Source organism: Mustela nigripes, chromosome 5 (assembly GCF_022355385.1).
Source record: "Mustela nigripes isolate SB6536 chromosome 5, MUSNIG.SB6536, whole genome shotgun sequence".
NCBI classification, from domain to species: domain Eukaryota; kingdom Metazoa; phylum Chordata; class Mammalia; order Carnivora; family Mustelidae; genus Mustela; species Mustela nigripes.
Genome location: NC_081561.1, coordinates 32940106 through 32957582, shown reverse-complemented (window position 1 = coordinate 32957582; position 17477 = coordinate 32940106). Strand labels below are relative to the sequence as shown.

Genomic DNA, 17477 nt, shown 5'->3' with positions numbered 1-17477 from the left:
CTGCGTTGTTTTCTTTAAGGAATGGGGGCGGCACCTTGAAGGAGATTTTTTTTTTCCCAAAATAAAAAAAAAAAAAAAGAATGGTTGTTTTTTTTTTTTTTTTTTTTTTTTTTTTTTTTTTTAGCTTGAGGCTCCTATGGATTTAACTGACAGGTTAATGTTTCTGACTTCTAAGGCCAAGTGTAGACCTTATCTGTGAATTAAACTTTGGCTGATTGCTCTAATCCCCACCCAAAAGCAAAAGCCCCTTGTTTGTAGTCTGTGTTAGTGTTTACTATTCTTTGTTTAAGATAAAAACAATATGTGTCTTTCTCTTCCACTAGCCATACTACATTGCATGGTCCTTAGAAGGAAAAAGGGAATGACCACCTTTGTATTAATAGCTATACCTTTGTTCCTTGGTAATTGGCTAAATGTCTTGAACAAATGTACGGTAGTAACCCCCACAATATGAAGATTTCCTGAAGGAGTATGTCTTAAAGTATGAGAGTTAGTTAATAGTGGAAAAAAAAAATGTTCTTGAGAGCCCTCTCTAAAACCTAGCAATCTTTGAGGAGAATCAGTGACAGGAAAGCCAACCTATCAATGGCAGGCTTTACATTTTGTCTGAAGATTCTGGACTGTTTTCATAGTAGAACCATGTATGAGCATATAAATTGATGTAGCTATTTTGGAAGGGCATTTGGGCAATATGTCTATCAAATAAAAAATGCACGTCAACATTGCATTTCTAGGAATTTACCCTCCCTTGTCTTGCACAAGCTAGACAATCCTATATGGACAGATAGCCTTATTTACAATATTGTTGTTAATATGTTTCTCAATACAAGAGTGACTGGAACATTATCCTGCCATTTAGAAAGAGGTAGATCTATTTGTATTGATGATGATGATGATGATGTTGATGGCAGCTGTCCTTCTATTATTTATTATTATTATTATTTTTTAAAGATTTTATTTATTTATTTGACAGAGATCACAAGTAGTCAGAGAGAGAGGAAAAGAAGCAGGCTTCCTGCTGAGCAGAGAGCCCAATGCAGGGCTCAATCCCAGGACCCTGGGATCATGACCTGAGCCGAAGGCAGAGGCTTTAACCCACTGAGCCACCCAGGCACCCCTATTTATTATTTTTATAAGTAGGCTCTACACCAAGCACAGGCTTGAACTCACAACCCCAAGATCAAGAGTTGCATGCTCTACCGACTGAGCCAGACTTCCCCAGTATGATTGCTGTTCTTTTTATCTAGTAATTCTTACAATATGGAAGGCACATTCTTACTATATGGAAGGCACTATTATTATCTACCTTTTGCAGATGAGAAACTGAGGCACAGTGGTTAAATAATTTGCCCATCACCCGTAAGGGGCGGACCTGGTATTTGAATCCATATAGTTTGAGGTTAAAACAGGCTGTACTTTAAAAAAAAAAAAAAAAAGGCTGTACTTTTACCCTCTAAAATGTACTTTCTTCTTTCTACACATGGAGAAAGATCAAGATATATATTATTGAGGGGGTGGGGCAGAGAGAATACCAAGCAGGCTCCATACCCAGAGTGGAGCCCAGCTCAGGGCTCCATCTCACAGCTCTGAGATCATGACCTGAGCCAAAACCAAGAGTAAGTTGCCCAACTGACTGAGCCACACAGGTGCCCCAAGACCTATATTAAATGAAAAGCCAAACTGAATGTATAGTCTGCTGTCATTTTGTTTCTTAAATCTTTTGAGAAGTGACAGCACACACCGGAAGGATATAAAAAGAACAATAGTGGCTTCTTACATGGAAAGAATGGATACCCTTTCACTTTATATCTTTCTCTCTTGTGTGTGCTTTAATATGTTATATATAACTTAGAAATTTTTAACTAAAACAAGTGTCTGATCTTTTGAAAGATTGTAATACTTAAGCTGTAGTCATAGTCATGAATGTTTAATCCATCTCTACTTACCTACGCAAGTATAGAGTTCCCCTTATTCTAATATCCTGTCATCCACTCTCACTTCAGGATAATAGCTTTCTTCAAAATTTACTTCCACTGGATTCATTGTTTACCTGAATTTGCTATCCTTAAGTTTTTGATTGACGTTGTACCTTATTTTCCTATTTTATTCCTTTAACTACGTTTTTTATTGTTTTCCAAAGGATTTGAGACTGCTTATTGTAAGATATAATTACAATCATATAAGCCAGGGGCATGTAGGTAGCTCAGTCAGTTAAACGTCTGCCTTTGGCTCAGGTCATGATCTCAGGGACCTGGGATGGAGCCTGCTTCTCCCTCTCCCTCTGCCTTCCACTCTCCCTACTTGTGTGCTCACATGCTCACTCGCTCGCTTGCTCTCTCTCTCTCTCAAATAAAACAAATAAAAAACCCAATTATATAAGTTAATATAGTTCTACAGTTGAGCGCAGTAAAATCAACTTCTGTTTCCTGGAAGGGGAGAAGAAATTCTGAGTTCAGTAGTTCTTGTGATTTGACAAAAGAACACATAATCATATATTTTTTTAATTCTTTTTTTCTTTTTCTAAATTTTGAGAAGACATCTTTCATGGGCCCTTTTATGCAATTTATACTTCTCCAGTTGTTTGGTGTTTTTGTTTATCCAACTAAATTATAAACTTCCTTAGGACAAATTCCATTTTATTCCAAACTATTTTTGTTCTATCTATACCTAGAAAAATGCCCTTATTATAGTTGAAATTATAAATTAAGCAACAACTACAACCCAGCTACATTTCAAAGATTATGTTATTGCCCCTTTTCAAAGATACAGTCTTTGAGCAATTTAGAAATTGATCCTACTTTCATTCTTCTCAGGAGGGAATCTACTCTGATCACCCTCAAAAATCACAATTTATTTCTTAGTGGGTAAATGTTACCAGATTCTTTTATAGCCCCTATTTACTGAGTGTGTAATGTAAGGAGAATAGGAAATTTGTTTGAACTTGTGTTTTTGATGGTTAAATATTTTTAAATAGGGCCTGTAGCTTTCAACCACATTTTTCTTTCTCTTAGGCCAAGTTATCAAGGCATGGGACATTGGGGTGGCTACCATGAAGAAAGGAGAGATCTGCCATTTACTCTGCAAACCAGAGTATGCATATGGATCGGCTGGCAGTCTTCCTAAAATTCCCTCGAATGCAACTCTCTTTTTTGAGGTAAGTACGTGTGCTATGTTGCCTTGTTAGCATCTGTTCTACTATAGTGCTGGCACTGAAGCAACAGGCAGTGGAACAAGTAGCTAGGCTTGCCACTGAGAATCAGATCCAACTTATTTATTTTGGAGCTTGGCTTCTTGAATTGTTTCCCACAAACCCAAGGGGTGTGTGCCAGTGCTTTCTTAGAAAAGTGTTTCTGGCACAGAAAGGTCGTATCCAAATAAACAAAAGACACCAGGCTTAAGAAATAAAGGTTCTGGTCAGTGGCGTGAGTATAACCTACTTGAAATTGCCCAGAAGATAGGTTGGAAAAGGGGAGGTAAGTGTTGAAGTGTACCCAAACCAAATTGTAAGGTATTCTCCTATTATACAGGTTTACTCTTTGTCACAGATCTCACTCCTTCATTAGAAGTGGTAGGTGGTAATAATCTTATTTACCCTGTGTTGACTTTTATATATTTGTCCAAATCTGATTTAAAAAATTAAGGGAGGAAATGCCTGAAACATCATAACTAGGTAAAAAACACCTTTAGTTGATCATAGGCCTGATTCATAAGATTTATTTTTACATTGAAAAAGGGAATTCCATGAATCTGGGGTGGAAAGGTGGTGGCCTTTAGAGTCAGACAAAACAGTTCTGGGCCAGCACCTTGTAGTTCTGGCTTTTTGCCCACAAGGCAGCTTTCCTAGTATTTCCTGTCTGTCTTTGCACTGCAGCCCCACAGGATGTAGTCCTAGACATTGTCATTACATGAAGGCTCTTTCCAGGTATTGAAAGTGCAGTGTTCTTTTTCCCTACTTTTCCAATAACTGAGATGCATAGATAAATATAAAAGAGTTTTATTTTGTAAAATGAAAGGAGAATTGGTTGCCCTTGTCTTTAAGTATGTTCTGTTGGCTCTGTTTGGTCTTATCTCAGCCAGATCCTTTTTTTCCTTTCTAGATTGAGCTTCTTGATTTCAAAGGAGAGGATTTATTTGAAGATGGAGGCATTATCCGAAGAATCAAACGGAAGGGAGAAGGATATTCAAACCCAAATGAAGGAGCAACAGTAGAAAGTAAGTGTTGCTGTGACAACAATACTTAGTCCTTAAAAGCTGGGTTCAATTTATGGGGATAAAATGAAGATTTCTTTCTAAAAATAGGTTTATAGTAATAAATATAGCCCAAGAATAGTTTCAAATTGAACATTTATTAAATAGTGAATTTATTTGGTAAATATTCATTCCAGCATGTCCATGCCAGGTCCTGTACCAGCTTCTGTAGACCCAGAAAGTGAATAAAAGGTAATCCCATCCATCAAGTCCAAATCTATGGACTCCTTCATGTGCCAGCAACTAAGTTAGCTGCCTTACATATTTATTTATTCATTTATTTCTCCCAGTAACATTATGAGATAAGATTTATTATCCCCAGGTAAGAAAAGTAAGTTGAGGGAAGTTACATAAATTGCCCAAGGTTACAGAGTTTCTAAACAGAGCAGTTAGATTGTAGTGCACTTCAGAACTCTCAAACCCATTTCACTGGCTTTTCTCAAGATGAAAAAGTTCATCTTACATCAAAATTGGATAAAATTGTTCATTCTATTCTAGGAGACCTTGGTTCAAGTTCTCCTTTGCCATTTATTGGATGACTTAAAGCTATTCCATTTTTTATTTGCTAAGTTGGGAGTAAGGATACTACTGAGGACTGGCATACTGATCACTCCTCCTTCCCTCCTAGAGTACGTTCGACATACTGTCATATACCCCATTTGTTATCATGTACCCTATACTATAATCAGTGCTTGCCCCTTTGCCCAGTATTCAGATTGAGCACCAGAATCTTTCTTCATTTTTTTTAGTTCCAGCATCACCTACAGTGCTCTCCACTGTAGGTATAAGGTAGATGCTCTCTACATGGACAGATGTTTGAAAGATGCCATTCGCTGGGCTGAAGTACTTTCAAAAAGTTGTGAGAAGACATGGAAAAATACTTCCACTAAGAAAACACTCAAAGCACTAAAATAGGATGGCAAATGAACTATGATAAAAGTTTTATATAAAATTTTTATTTTATTTAAAATATTTTATTTAAATATTTTCTTTAAAATAAAGAGTTCATTTGGAAAAGTAAACTAGAATGGTTGATCTTCTTATCTTTACCATTGTTTATACTATTTGAGACCCATGTTTCATTTCTCAGAGTCTGGCAAATTAGTTCAGATTGAGTTATACCAATAGTAATACTGTACTATTATAGTTGAAATGTTTAGGTGACTATTATCATGGTAACTTTTGGAAAAAATGAAGAGGATCTCACATGTTGGAGAAATAGCTAGACCAGGAGTCATAGATAGGATTCTGGCTTTAGCTGACTCTAACTAGCCCTTGCCTCTCTGAGTGTCAGCTTCCTTCCTTTCTAATGACACAGGGGTAGACATCTTGATTTGTAAGGTCCTACTAGCACTGAACATTCCATGACAGAATTCTAGGAAAGTTACAGGGATGATAGAAAATTACCTTGAGAGGCGCCTGGGTGGCTCAGTGAGTTAAGCTGCTGCCTTCGGCTCGGGTCATGATCTCAGGGTCCTGGGATCGAGCCCCACATCAGGCTCTCTGCTCAGCAGGGAGCCTGCTTCCTCCTCTCTCTCTGCCTGCCTCTCTGCCTGCTTGTCATCTCTCTCTGTCAAATAAATAAATAAAATCTTTAAAAATAAATAAATAAATACATAAATAAAAAGAAAATTACCTTTAGCAAATGCACAAAAGGTTATCTATAATATATATTTTAATTTTTTATTATGAAAATTTTCAGACATATACAACAATAGAGATTTTTCCCCGTATGATATAGTAACTCCCCAAATTCAACAATTTATAATGAATATTTTTAAACTGGAGGTTTTTGGCAAAATAAAAGGAAAAATTTTCCTGATTATTGACAATGCCACAAAGCCACCACTGCAGAGTTAACTTTGGGGCAGGCTAAATTCAATCAGATCTTGCTTTTAGTAGTATTTTCAGTGGGAGTCTTTATTTTTAGCTTTCCATTTTAAAATAATTTTCAACTTACAGACAAACTGTGAAACTAGTACAGAGAATATCTCCTATATGCTTCACCCAGCTTTCCCTAATGTTCACATCTTCCCTTGCCACGGTACATCTATCAAAGTCAGGAAATTAACCTTGATGCAATACTATTAACTGTTCTGCAGATCTTATGTGAATTTCATCAGTTCCCACACTGATGTCATTTTTCTGGTCCATGGTCAGATTCAGGATCCACCATTATTATTGTATTTAGTCCCTCTAATAGTAGCCTCTCCAGTGTGTGACAGTTGGTAAGTCTTTCTGTGATTTTCATGACTTTAACACTTTTGAAGACAACTGGCTGATATAGAATATACTTCAGTTTGGGTTTGTCTGATTAGATTGAAGTTACACATTGTTTTGAAAAATACCATATAAGTGATGTTGTGCCCTTCTCAGTTCTTCATTATCAGGGGGTACATGTTAGTGATGATACTAACTTAGGTCCCTTGGTTAAAGTGGGGTCTGCCATGTTTCTTCTTTGTAAAGTTCCTATTTTTGCCTTACTAAGTATCTCACTGGCAGAGAACTACTAGGAGACCATGCGGAGGTTTTTTATATCATATCTTCACGTGCTGATTTTAACGTCCATGAATAATTTTTGTATGCAGCAGTTATTACTGTAGTACTTTCCCAGTGGTAATTTTTCTACTTCCATTGTTCTTCTACAGTTTAATTGGAACTCTGCTATAAGGAAGAGCTGCCTCTCCTCCCCTGTTTATTCAGTTATTTTCAATAGTGTGGACTCATGGGAACTTATTTTATTCTGTAGGTTATTATTCATTGCTATTCTTATTTGTTGCTCAAATTGTCACAGGTTTGGCCATTAGAAGATTCTTTTCAATGTACCTTGATTTTTAAGCACTTCCTTTTTTTTTTTTTTTAAAGATTTTATTTATAAGGTGCCTGGATGGTTCAGATGGTTAAGTCTCTGCCTTCAGCTGAGGTCACAATCTCCGGGTCCTGGGATTGAGCCCCATGTCAGGCTTCCTGCTCAACAGGGAGTCTGCTTCTCCATCCCCCTCTGCCTCTCCCCTGCTTGTTTTCTCTCTCTCAAGTAAATAAATAAAATCTTTTTAAAAAGCAATTTTACTTAATTGTTTTAGAGAGAACAAACAGAGAGAGAGAATCCCAAGCAGACTCCATGCTAAATGCAGAGCCCGACCCAGGGCTCAGTCTCATGACCCCAAGACCGTGACCCTAGCTGAAAACAACAGTTGGACGCTTAACCAGCTGAGCCACCCAGGTGCCCTAGTATTTCCTTACTTTTGGTACAAGATGCTCTAGGCTCATTTTGTAACTTCCTTGCCCCAGGGCTGGAATTAGCTGATTCGCTGAGGAGCTCTGATTTATTAGAGAAGGGTATTTAGAAACCAAGATCCAGGTGCTAGGTATACTCACACTATGGAATGTTACTGCTTCTAGAACCTCTTAAGCAGACAGAGCTAGGAAATGTATGTGCCTCAATATGCATCTATAACCAACTACAGGTATTCTTTCTCAATCTGTATATATATTACAAACTATGAGTACATACTAACACTCAGAGTTCCGGTCCAATACCACTGCTTTATTCTCACCTCCCTTTGCTTATTTAAAACTGCTTTCTCCAGCAGTGAGAAACCTCACTCTCATTATCCACAATATATTTATTTAATTGTAGTTTATACAGAAAGTAGTTTTAAAATTGCTAACCCACACCCTGTGAGAAACAAACTTTCTAAATATAGGAAATACTTGTGCATAGTTCCTTTAATCATGAGCCTTCAAGCTTACATTTCAAAACACTGCTTCCAACTTCCAATAGTTCCTTTTCCTCACTCCCTCCAGTGTGGTCATGCTATTCCTTTATAATGCAGTTATGTTCATTTGTTATGTTTGTGTCCAGCACACACTGGTTGATGTTAACTATTTATTTATGTTTGGGGTAGATGAAACATTACCATGATTTTTTTTTTAAGATTTTATTTATTTACTTATTTATTTGTCAGAGAGAGAGAGAGAGCACTGGCAGATGGAGGCAGAGGGAGAAGAGGGCCGAGCAAGGAGCCCCATGTGAGACTCGATCCCAGGACGTTGGGATCATGACCTGAGCCGAAGGCAGCTGCTTAACCAACTGAGCCACCCAGGCATCCCCCATGATTCTAAACTATACAATAAGATATACACAAAAATGTTTTCCCCCCTCATCTCTACTAACTTGTTCTCATTTTCCCATTATTTCTACCTTCCTTCCTACCTACCTCCTTTGACCACTAGTCACAGTTCCTGGTTTATACTTCTTCTATTTCTTCTGCAAAAATGAGCTAATATCTGGGTTTTTTCCCTCTTATATCTCCTTCCCTTAACATTACTATAAATGGATTTTAGAAATATTTGATTAATTCTTTATCTCATTTTACTTTTTCTATTTCCAAATATCTTAAGACAGGGTTATGACTGATTTTTGTCTCTCATCTTGTTAGGATTGTACTTTCCTGGGAAATTTTAGAGTAAATGGTTTATTTTTACTTTTTCTCCCAAAAGCCCTTTTTGGTTTTCTGGAACAAATCAGTTATATAAAAATGTATTTTCACTTATCAAGGGTAAGGTGTCCTGCTTTCCCTCTTTGAAACAAGTTTGCCGTGTGTGGGAGGAAGACAGAAGGTTGACTGTCTGAAACCACGATCACCTTGTTCTGGGAAAGGCTTCTTCGTCTTTACCAGTTTGCCATTTCTGATAGCATCACCTATACATTTAGATTCAAGGTCAGGAAGACATCCCAGAACTAAAACCAGTTCTGCAGTGAAGGGAACAGGAGACAGTGATGATCCATCATATATCATTATAGACACACAAGAGTTAAGAGTGCCTGTCACTTCTGTGAAAAAGGACAATGAATAGTTGGGGAGGGACACACAAGTTTTGGAAGTGATGGACTTGAATTCTGAGTTTTGGAATCACTATTTGATATTCTTAGGACTTTAGACATGTTACTTGACTACCTTGGGCATCCAGATTTGTCATCTGTAAAACAGGAATGATAATCTTTATACTCACACAGGTTATTGTGACAGTTAAATGAAGAAAGCTGCCTAATACAGGACATTTAATTTCTTTTTCTACCCTATATTCTGCTTATATAATTTATTTTGCTTCCTGAAAGTAGATTTAAGGAAGGAAATCCTTGACTCCTCTTTATCTTATATCCTATATCCAATTCATCACCAAATTCTTTTGACTCTACCAAAGTTGACCTAGAACCCCTGACTAATTTGCCTTTGTTGTTAACAACAGTCTTCAAATTAATTTTATAGCTTCTTAATACTAATTGTACCTAAATCCTATTTCTCCAGGATTGTCGTTTATTTGGGTTTTGAAGAATAAAGTTATGGACTGAATCAAAAGGCTTTTATTGAATTACAAACTTTTGCTTCCTTTTAATTATTTTGTATGTGCAAGGGGAGAGAACTTATGTTCATTGACAGGATTTATTCTTCCTCAAAGAATTTTTTAAAGATCTTATTTATTTGAGAGATAGAGAGAGAACTCAAGCAGGAGGAGGGGCAGAAGGAAAGGGTGTGAAGCACTACGGAGCAGGGAGCCTGACACGAGACTGGATCCCAGGACCCTGGGATCATGACCTGAGCTGAAGGCAGACGCCTAATTGAACCGCCTAGATACCCCTCAAAAATTTTTTTACCCTCTCTGTCAGGATCCTAATAATTGCAGATCAATTTTTAGATTCTGTTCCAGTGTGTTTTTCTTATGTCAATTAAGATGACCATCTTGTCATTTTTCTTCAATCTTGTTCTTTGTCCATTAAAAAAAGAAAGTTGGGGGGCGCCTGGGTGGCTCAGTGGGTTGGGCCACTGCCTTCGGCTCAGGTCATGATCTCAGGGTCCTGGGATCAAGTCCCGCATCGGGCTTTCTGCTCAGCAGGGAGCCTGCTTCCTTCTCTCTCTCTCTCTGCCTGCCTCTCAGTGTACTTGTAATTTCTCTCTGTCAAATAAATAAATAAAATCTTTAAAAAAAAAAAAAAAAGAAAGTTGGTGTTCTAAGGTAGTCTGTTTGACAGTGGGATGAAGACTGATACTTTAGTCATCATACTTTAGTTGCCAACAGTAGCTACATGGTTACCTTTAAGTTTTGCTTTCTTAGAAATCTGACATAAGACTCTAAATAGCTAACACTCCTTCCCCAAGTTTTCTGTTGGGTCACTTTTTTTTTTTTTTTTTTAAGATTTGTTAATTTCAGTACTTTGAGTAGATATATCAAAATGCTGGCTGTTTGTGGCTCTCTCGCTTCACACTGCCTTCAACCTCATTTGAATGCAAAAAATGCAGACAGTCATCACTGTTTTCAAATATGAACATTTCAGCAGAACCACCTGCAGAATTCAGTTTACTGGAATACCCTTCCTTCTCACGTCCTTTCCCTACCCAGATTCCACTGAATTCCTAAGAGATGGGCAAGGGGTTTGGAGAATGATTTTTAAGAAAGAGTAAGAAATCCAAAATTGTGCTGGAAAATGGAATACAAGAAGTGGATCAGGAATTATGAAGAATTTCTGGAATAAAGTAGATAAAATTGGACAGTTGGAAACTAGACTTAGGAAACCCAACTCAAAACAGGTGTAGAGAAGATCTCTGCAGAGGTACATACCATTCTTCTCAACAAACTTGGGCAGAACTCCAAGCTCATGGTCAGCTGGTGCAAGGGAGCGAAAGCAGGCTATGGGGCAATCATCAGGTTTCTTATAAAACAATATGGAACAGCTGGGGTAGTAAACTTTAGTAGCAGTATTCAACTTTGGCTGAATTTAGAATTACCTGGGGAGCTTTTAAAATCCTGATGCCCAGGCCAGCTAAATAAGAATCTTAAATCTCATAGGCTGGAACTCCAGGCACACATTTTTAAACTCCCTGGGTGATTCTAATTTGCAACCAAGGATTGAGAATTACTCTAGGGTCTAGCTGTGTCTTTGCTCCTGGGCTAAAGTCAGTAAGGCCAGATTTCTAAAATAAAATAGGGATCTCTGCCTCAAAAGACTCCCTGTATTAGGAGTTGGACTAGAGAATGAGGACATATTGAATGGCTTGAACTTATAAAGCAGATTTGAAGGGGAAGGAATGTGAAATAGCTCTGTGCAACAATAAAGAGGCTCAAGTGTTTTATTCCTGAAATAAGACCTTTTCGTATATCACAACTGGGGAAAGGTTTCCCCAGCCTTCATGGGCGCATTGTGCTCAGCTCATAATAAATACTTCGTAAATGTTTCTGGAAACCCCACCCCTAGTTTCCCATAATCAGCCCACCCCTTTGGGGGAAAGACTACCATCGAAATGTATCCGACTACTTAGAAAAACTGGAAACCAGTGCCAGATATCAACAATCATTTGATCTTTTTGAATCCATCCTTTATAATATGACTAGATAACAAAGAAATGTCAGCAAGTACCCATGAGAAAAAGAAGCACCAAGATAGACTAAGAAGAAATAGAAGAGAACTTTTAAAATACTTATTATTACTGGGGTAATAATATTACTGGGTGGCCCAGTTAGTTAAGCGCCGAACTGTTGATTTCAGCTTAGCCATGATCTCAGGGTTCTGGAATCAAGCACCATATTGGGCTCAGCATTCAGCACAGAGATCTATTCATCCCTCTCCCCCTGCTCCTTCCACATCCCCATGCGAACACATGTGCTCTCTCTCTCTCAAATAAATTAAAAGTCTTTTAAAAATACAATACTTATTACCGTCTTCAGAAAATCCAAGATATGGAAGGTGGAAGAAAGAAGATAGGGATGAAAAAATCAAAGCTAGACCAATTGAATCCAATCAAACGTGACAGAAGAAAATTTCCTAAAGATAGAAGAGGCTTAAGAGCCTAAAGTGCCAGTTGAGAGGGGCCTACAGCAGTAAAGAATGCTTTTTCCCCTAGATACATTCTGATAAGATTTCTTAATCCACAGCTTAGAAGAAAATTTTGAGCTTTTCCACGGAGGAACAAGCTCTATGCAAAGCAGTAAGAATCACAATGACCTCAGACTTACTCATGATACTAAACACTACATGGCAATGCTTTGAGCATTGCGACTATGAGAACCCTGCATCAGGCTCACACTGGGCATGGAGCCTGCTTGAGATTCACTCTCCACCTCTCCCTTTCCTTCACCATCCTCCCTCTCTCACATGTTCCCTCTCTCTTTCTCTCAATAAATAGGTAAGTATCAAAAACCAAGTGGTACCAAAAATGGAAAATAGAGGAATCATTTCATTTATGCCCATGTTGAGACCTGATAGAGCTATGAGGTTTTTTTGGTTTTGTTTTTCATATGCTTTTTAAGTATTTGTGAATGTCCTGGTAAATTTGGTCCAGTGAGAGAGAGCAAATTCTTGAAACCACTTTATTATATGTTTTCACAAAATAAAGTAGTGTGGCACTTGGTCTAAAATGGACACTGTTTATTCTTTCAAATATCTTGAATTTATGTAGCTCCTTGTAAAAAAAGGCAGCTTCAAGTCTTCAGGTAGAGTAAAATCTTAGTAGAAAATAGTCTTTTTTGTTAATTTAAAAAATCCAGCCAATGGATCATTTATTTTAAAATAGTATTAAAATACATGGGGCGCCTGGGTGGCTCAGTGGGTTAAAGCCTCTGCCTTCGGCTCAGGTCATGAACCCGGGGTCCTGGGATCGAGCCCCACATCGGGTTCTCTGCTCAGCGGGGAGCCTGCTTCCTCCTCTCTCTCTGCCTGCCTCTCTGCCTACTTGTGATCTCTGTCTGTCAAATAAATAAATAAAATATTTTAAAAAATAGTATTAAAATACAGAAGCTCCATATCAGTAAAAAATTTAAATAGCTCTTGGAATTTATTAAAAATAGGAGTACTGGACGCCTGGGTGGCTCAGTGGGTTAAGCCGCTGCCTTCGGCTCAGGTCATGATCTCAGGGTCCTGGGATCGAGTCCTGCATCGGGCTCTCTGCTCAGCAGGGAGTCTGCTTCCTCCTCTTCTCTCTCTCTGCCTGACTTTCTGCCTACTTGTGATCTCTCTCTGTCAAATAAATAAATAAAATCTTTAAAAAAAAAATAGGAGTACTGACTAGTATTCAAAAAGGAAAATTCCCAGAAGTAAGTGAAAATCACTACCATTTTCCTTAAGGCCCTGTTTTCAAACTAATTGTTAAATAAATATTTACTATCTGGCCTTGAACTGTGTGTTCGGCACTATAAGGTACAAAAGAAGGGGAAGACATTGTCTTTGTCTACGAACTTTGAGTTTTATTCATATTGCGACAGCCCTCTCTGTGGAGCCATTAAGTGGCTTCTCGAGCAGAAGTTCAAAAACATGTTTAATCTGGTATAATTTACCTCTGATTGCAGAAAAATAATCATAGCCAACTTCCATTGAGTTCACCTCTGTGTATCACAATGTCTTCATATAGTAGGTACCCTGACATAAGAATGAACGAATGCAAAAAAAAAAAAAAAAGAATGAACAAATGCCAGGTGTTGGGCTAACAGCTTTCATTCGGGCCCTGATTTAATCCTCTCTGCAATTATTAGTTAGCTCTATTTTGTGAATGGAGAAACTGAGCTTCAGATAATTTAGATGATCTTGCCCAAAGCCACAACTGTTAAGTGGCAGAATGGGATTGGAATCCAGGTCTGACTAAAGTGCTCTCCCCGTGTAAAGACAGGAGTGGTGCAGATTTGTGTTCGTGTAGGATTTGTTGCTGTGTGTATGGTCCCTATTTAGACTAAGATCTATCACCTCTCATCCATGTGCATGAATTCTTCTAGTTCGGTAGCTGGGGTATCTGCCTGCCTGCAGTTAGCCGTTGCCCCTCAGTTCTGTCAGCGATCGCACGGTGGTGTTTGGTCATCTTGCACAGTAGAAAGTGGTGCAGAGGAGGAGGAAGGCAGTTTGGGGGAAATCTGACCACCATGCTTGCAGTTTCTCTTCTAATCAGTGATTAATATGCCTCTCCTGATTTAGAACTCCATCTCTGTTTCCTTATTTGCCTTTTCAGGGGGTCATTAAGAATCCACTATCTCTTGGATGTTCTGCTCTATTAGGCAGGCAGAGAGAAACTCATTTGGCATGACCTAGGCAGCAGAAAAAACCCTTGCCATGTGGGAGTAACCTGTCACAACCTGGTTTTCTCTGGCCAGATGACTGGTCTTGTCTAGTAGTAATGCCATTACAACATTCCCATTCAGATCCCCATGACCCAGTAATTGTTTTGGGAACGAGTGCAAAGCTATCAGACACCAGCTACTATAATTAGAAAAGGGGAAAACAGACACTCACCAGAGCTAACGTCTTTAGGCTGGAGCATTTACGGCACATTTTTTTTTTTTTTAGGTTATGGAGCCTCCTTCTCAGTTTTGCTTCCTAAAATACAAAGTCTAGTTTTTGGGTTCTCGCATTCCAGTTTTTGTTACTGCAGTACACTCTCCTTTTCCCCCCTATTTTAATCGTAGTACAAATTGCTGTCAGCACATCGAGTTCATGTGCCAGCCACATTCAGAACAGAGTGTTCTGTGCTCTTCAAAACAAAATTGCTCTAGGGCAGTAAGAGAACAATAAGTCAGAGCTCCAGTTTAAGTGATGTTTTGCAGCAGACCCGGCTTACTTGATGTGGTTACACTCGGATTGCTCAGCAAAGCTCGGGTAATTTCATTTGGTTTGACTTCATGGGGTTTGGAGGACCTCCCTCCTCCAAGTTCCATGGACTTTAAGTCAAGAGAAAATGTTCCTTTTTTGTGTCTTTTTTTTTTTTTCTCTCTACTGAAAAAGCCCTAAGTAGAAGCATCCTGTATGTACTTTTATTCTCTTTGGACACGTCATAGATCATTTACTTCCCGTAAATCATGCTGGTTGGAATTAGCAACAGACCTCCTGAGCCCTAGAGGCTGAGCTCCCAGTGAGTCATGATGGTTATTATTAAATATTTATTAAGTGAGTATTTGTACTAAGAGATGCAAGGTCAAAAGCAACCACAGGTCTTCCTAGCCAGAGCTGCCACGGTTTTCTTTTGTATCAGTTGTTGAGACAATTAAACAAAAACAAAACCCAAGCATTGGACCTGGAGGAGCCAGGCATGTTTGATCTGTCACCATGAAGGGGGCCCCTGCTGTGGCAGTCGGTGGCATTTCTGTGGCTCCAGGGTGGTGTGTGAGTTCTTGTCAGCAGTCTTGCAGAACTTGTCACACCAGTGTTCCTAGTTTAGAAATCAGTTAACAGAGAGATAGCCTTTGCTACTTGTAGATGTAAAGAACCAGTGGGTTATATACTCCTTGAGCCTGTGACACCTTCTCTCACACTGACATTCCAGATTTGAAAAGGCTGTGGTTTTCTTTGTACATATGAACTGGTATGTGTGTGTGCGTATGCTTGTATGTATCAGTTGAAGATTTGATGGCGCGTAGGTAGTGTTCAGGTCCAACTTAAAAGAGTTGTATTTACCAAAAAAAAAAAAAAATCAGTCCATATAAAAGGTACTAAATATGAGAATTATTGAGGATTTTTATTTTCCTATAAGGTAGCCATAAAAATTGGTTCTTTCATTTATTATCTTTTATTGTCTTGCTTTCATTATAGTTTCCTAACCTTCCTTGTAATTTGAAATCTTTTTTTGCTTGCTTACTTCACTTATCTTTCCCAACACATTTATTAGTAGCCAGTCTTTTTTTCCCCCTAATATGGGTTGTCCCACGTAAAGAGAACTTCTAAAATTATTTATATAATTTTAACATCAAGTACATGCATCAAGCTGAAAACTAGCCTAGGAAACTGACACACAGGCAGGAATCCTTTGCAGAGTCTCTGGATTTCCTGTTTTGAAAACACATTCAAACTTGATCAACCAAAAACCACAATGAATGTACTGATAGTTTCCTCCCCGACGAAATGTACTCTCCTTTAGGGAGGAAGACATTTCTAACAATAAACCTCAGACAGAAAAATCTGTCAGCTGAGTTGTGATATAATAGGATAATAAGTCTTAAGACTTGAGACTATTCCTCAATTCATGAGCTGAAACTCACTTTGCTCAGCAATTTTTTTTTTTTCATGAAAAGTATCATTGCATTAGTCTACATCAAATTTCTTGGGCAGATTTTAAAATATGTAAGAGCATAAACTTCTCAGGACTTTGAATTCCTTTAGCAACATCAGTTTTTATTTATTTAAGTAAAAATATCTTAAGCCTTAGACACCCTGCAGAAGCTCTCTAGATGTATCTGAAAATAAAGCTGAATTTATTTTGAGACTGTTTTCCAGTACAAAAGAATTTTCAATGTGCTATCAATTGATTGAGTTTTATATGATCTAGAACATTCCAAGAGTGATTGTAATAGAGAGGATCATCTACTTTTATGACTGTGGGACATGGAGCAAAATTCCTGTATATCAACTCCACCCTGAGAGCCAGTGTATTTCTTGCCCTTGTTTGGAAAGTCACACCTCTCTCTAATTTGGCCCAAGTTTCTTGGACTCCATCCTACGTCTTTGTTGGAAGCACATCAGGATGGTCTTATCCTAGTAAGTCAGAAAAGGATAGAGAACTTTATTTCTTTATTTTTAAGATTTTATTTATTTGACAGAGTGTGAGGGAGAAAGGCAGAGTGGCAGGCAGAGGGAGAGAGAGAAGCAGGCTCCTCACTGAGCAGAGAGCCCGAAGTGGGGCTCAATCCCAGGATCCCAGGATCATGACCTGAGCCAAAGGCAGATGCTTAACCCACTGAGCCACCCAGGCACCCCAAGATAGAGCGCTTTAAAGCATAAATGTCCGTGTGACATTGTGGCTCTTGACAACTATACCACTACCATTTGCTTTTCAGAGTTTCTTGAATTTTTCAGGCTTGGGCTTAAAGGTAATCTGATCAAATAATTAACTGCAGGAATTGGCTTTGAAGCTGGTTTCTGGCCGGTATCAGAACTGTATCACTGGGTCATAGTATCATAGAATTGTAGAGCTTCAGAAGACCTTTGAGATCATGTAATTCAAAAGTAGAGTAAGTTGGAATTGAATTTGTGTTTGGAAACTAATAATTGTCTCATGAAACAAGTATAACAGAATGAGTAATTTTTAGTCTTTCTAAAGCAAGTTAAAGTTAGAGAAACTGGTGTTAGAAAAGAAGAATTTTAGGAAATTGTTACATTTGAATCTAGGCCATTAGAGTTTAGAATAAAGAATTTTCTTAGGAAAAGACCAATTATTACATTGCTTGGTGACTGCTGTGCTATTGGGTGAGCCATCCAT

At 38.3% G+C, this 17477-nt stretch overlaps 1 protein-coding gene across 5 annotated transcripts in view; it reads left to right on the top strand.

Annotated features, from left to right (window-relative positions):
- Nucleotides 1-17477, top strand: part of FKBP5 (FKBP prolyl isomerase 5) — a 118788-nt gene that overhangs the window by 80095 nt on the left and 21216 nt on the right. For all 5 annotated transcript variants that reach the window (XM_059400107.1, XM_059400103.1, XM_059400104.1 and 2 more), the window contains 2 exons: nucleotides 3012-3154; nucleotides 4098-4212. In XM_059400107.1, coding sequence (XP_059256090.1) covers nucleotides 3012-3154; nucleotides 4098-4212 — 258 coding nt within the window. The remainder of the gene's footprint in view (nucleotides 1-3011; nucleotides 3155-4097; nucleotides 4213-17477) is intronic.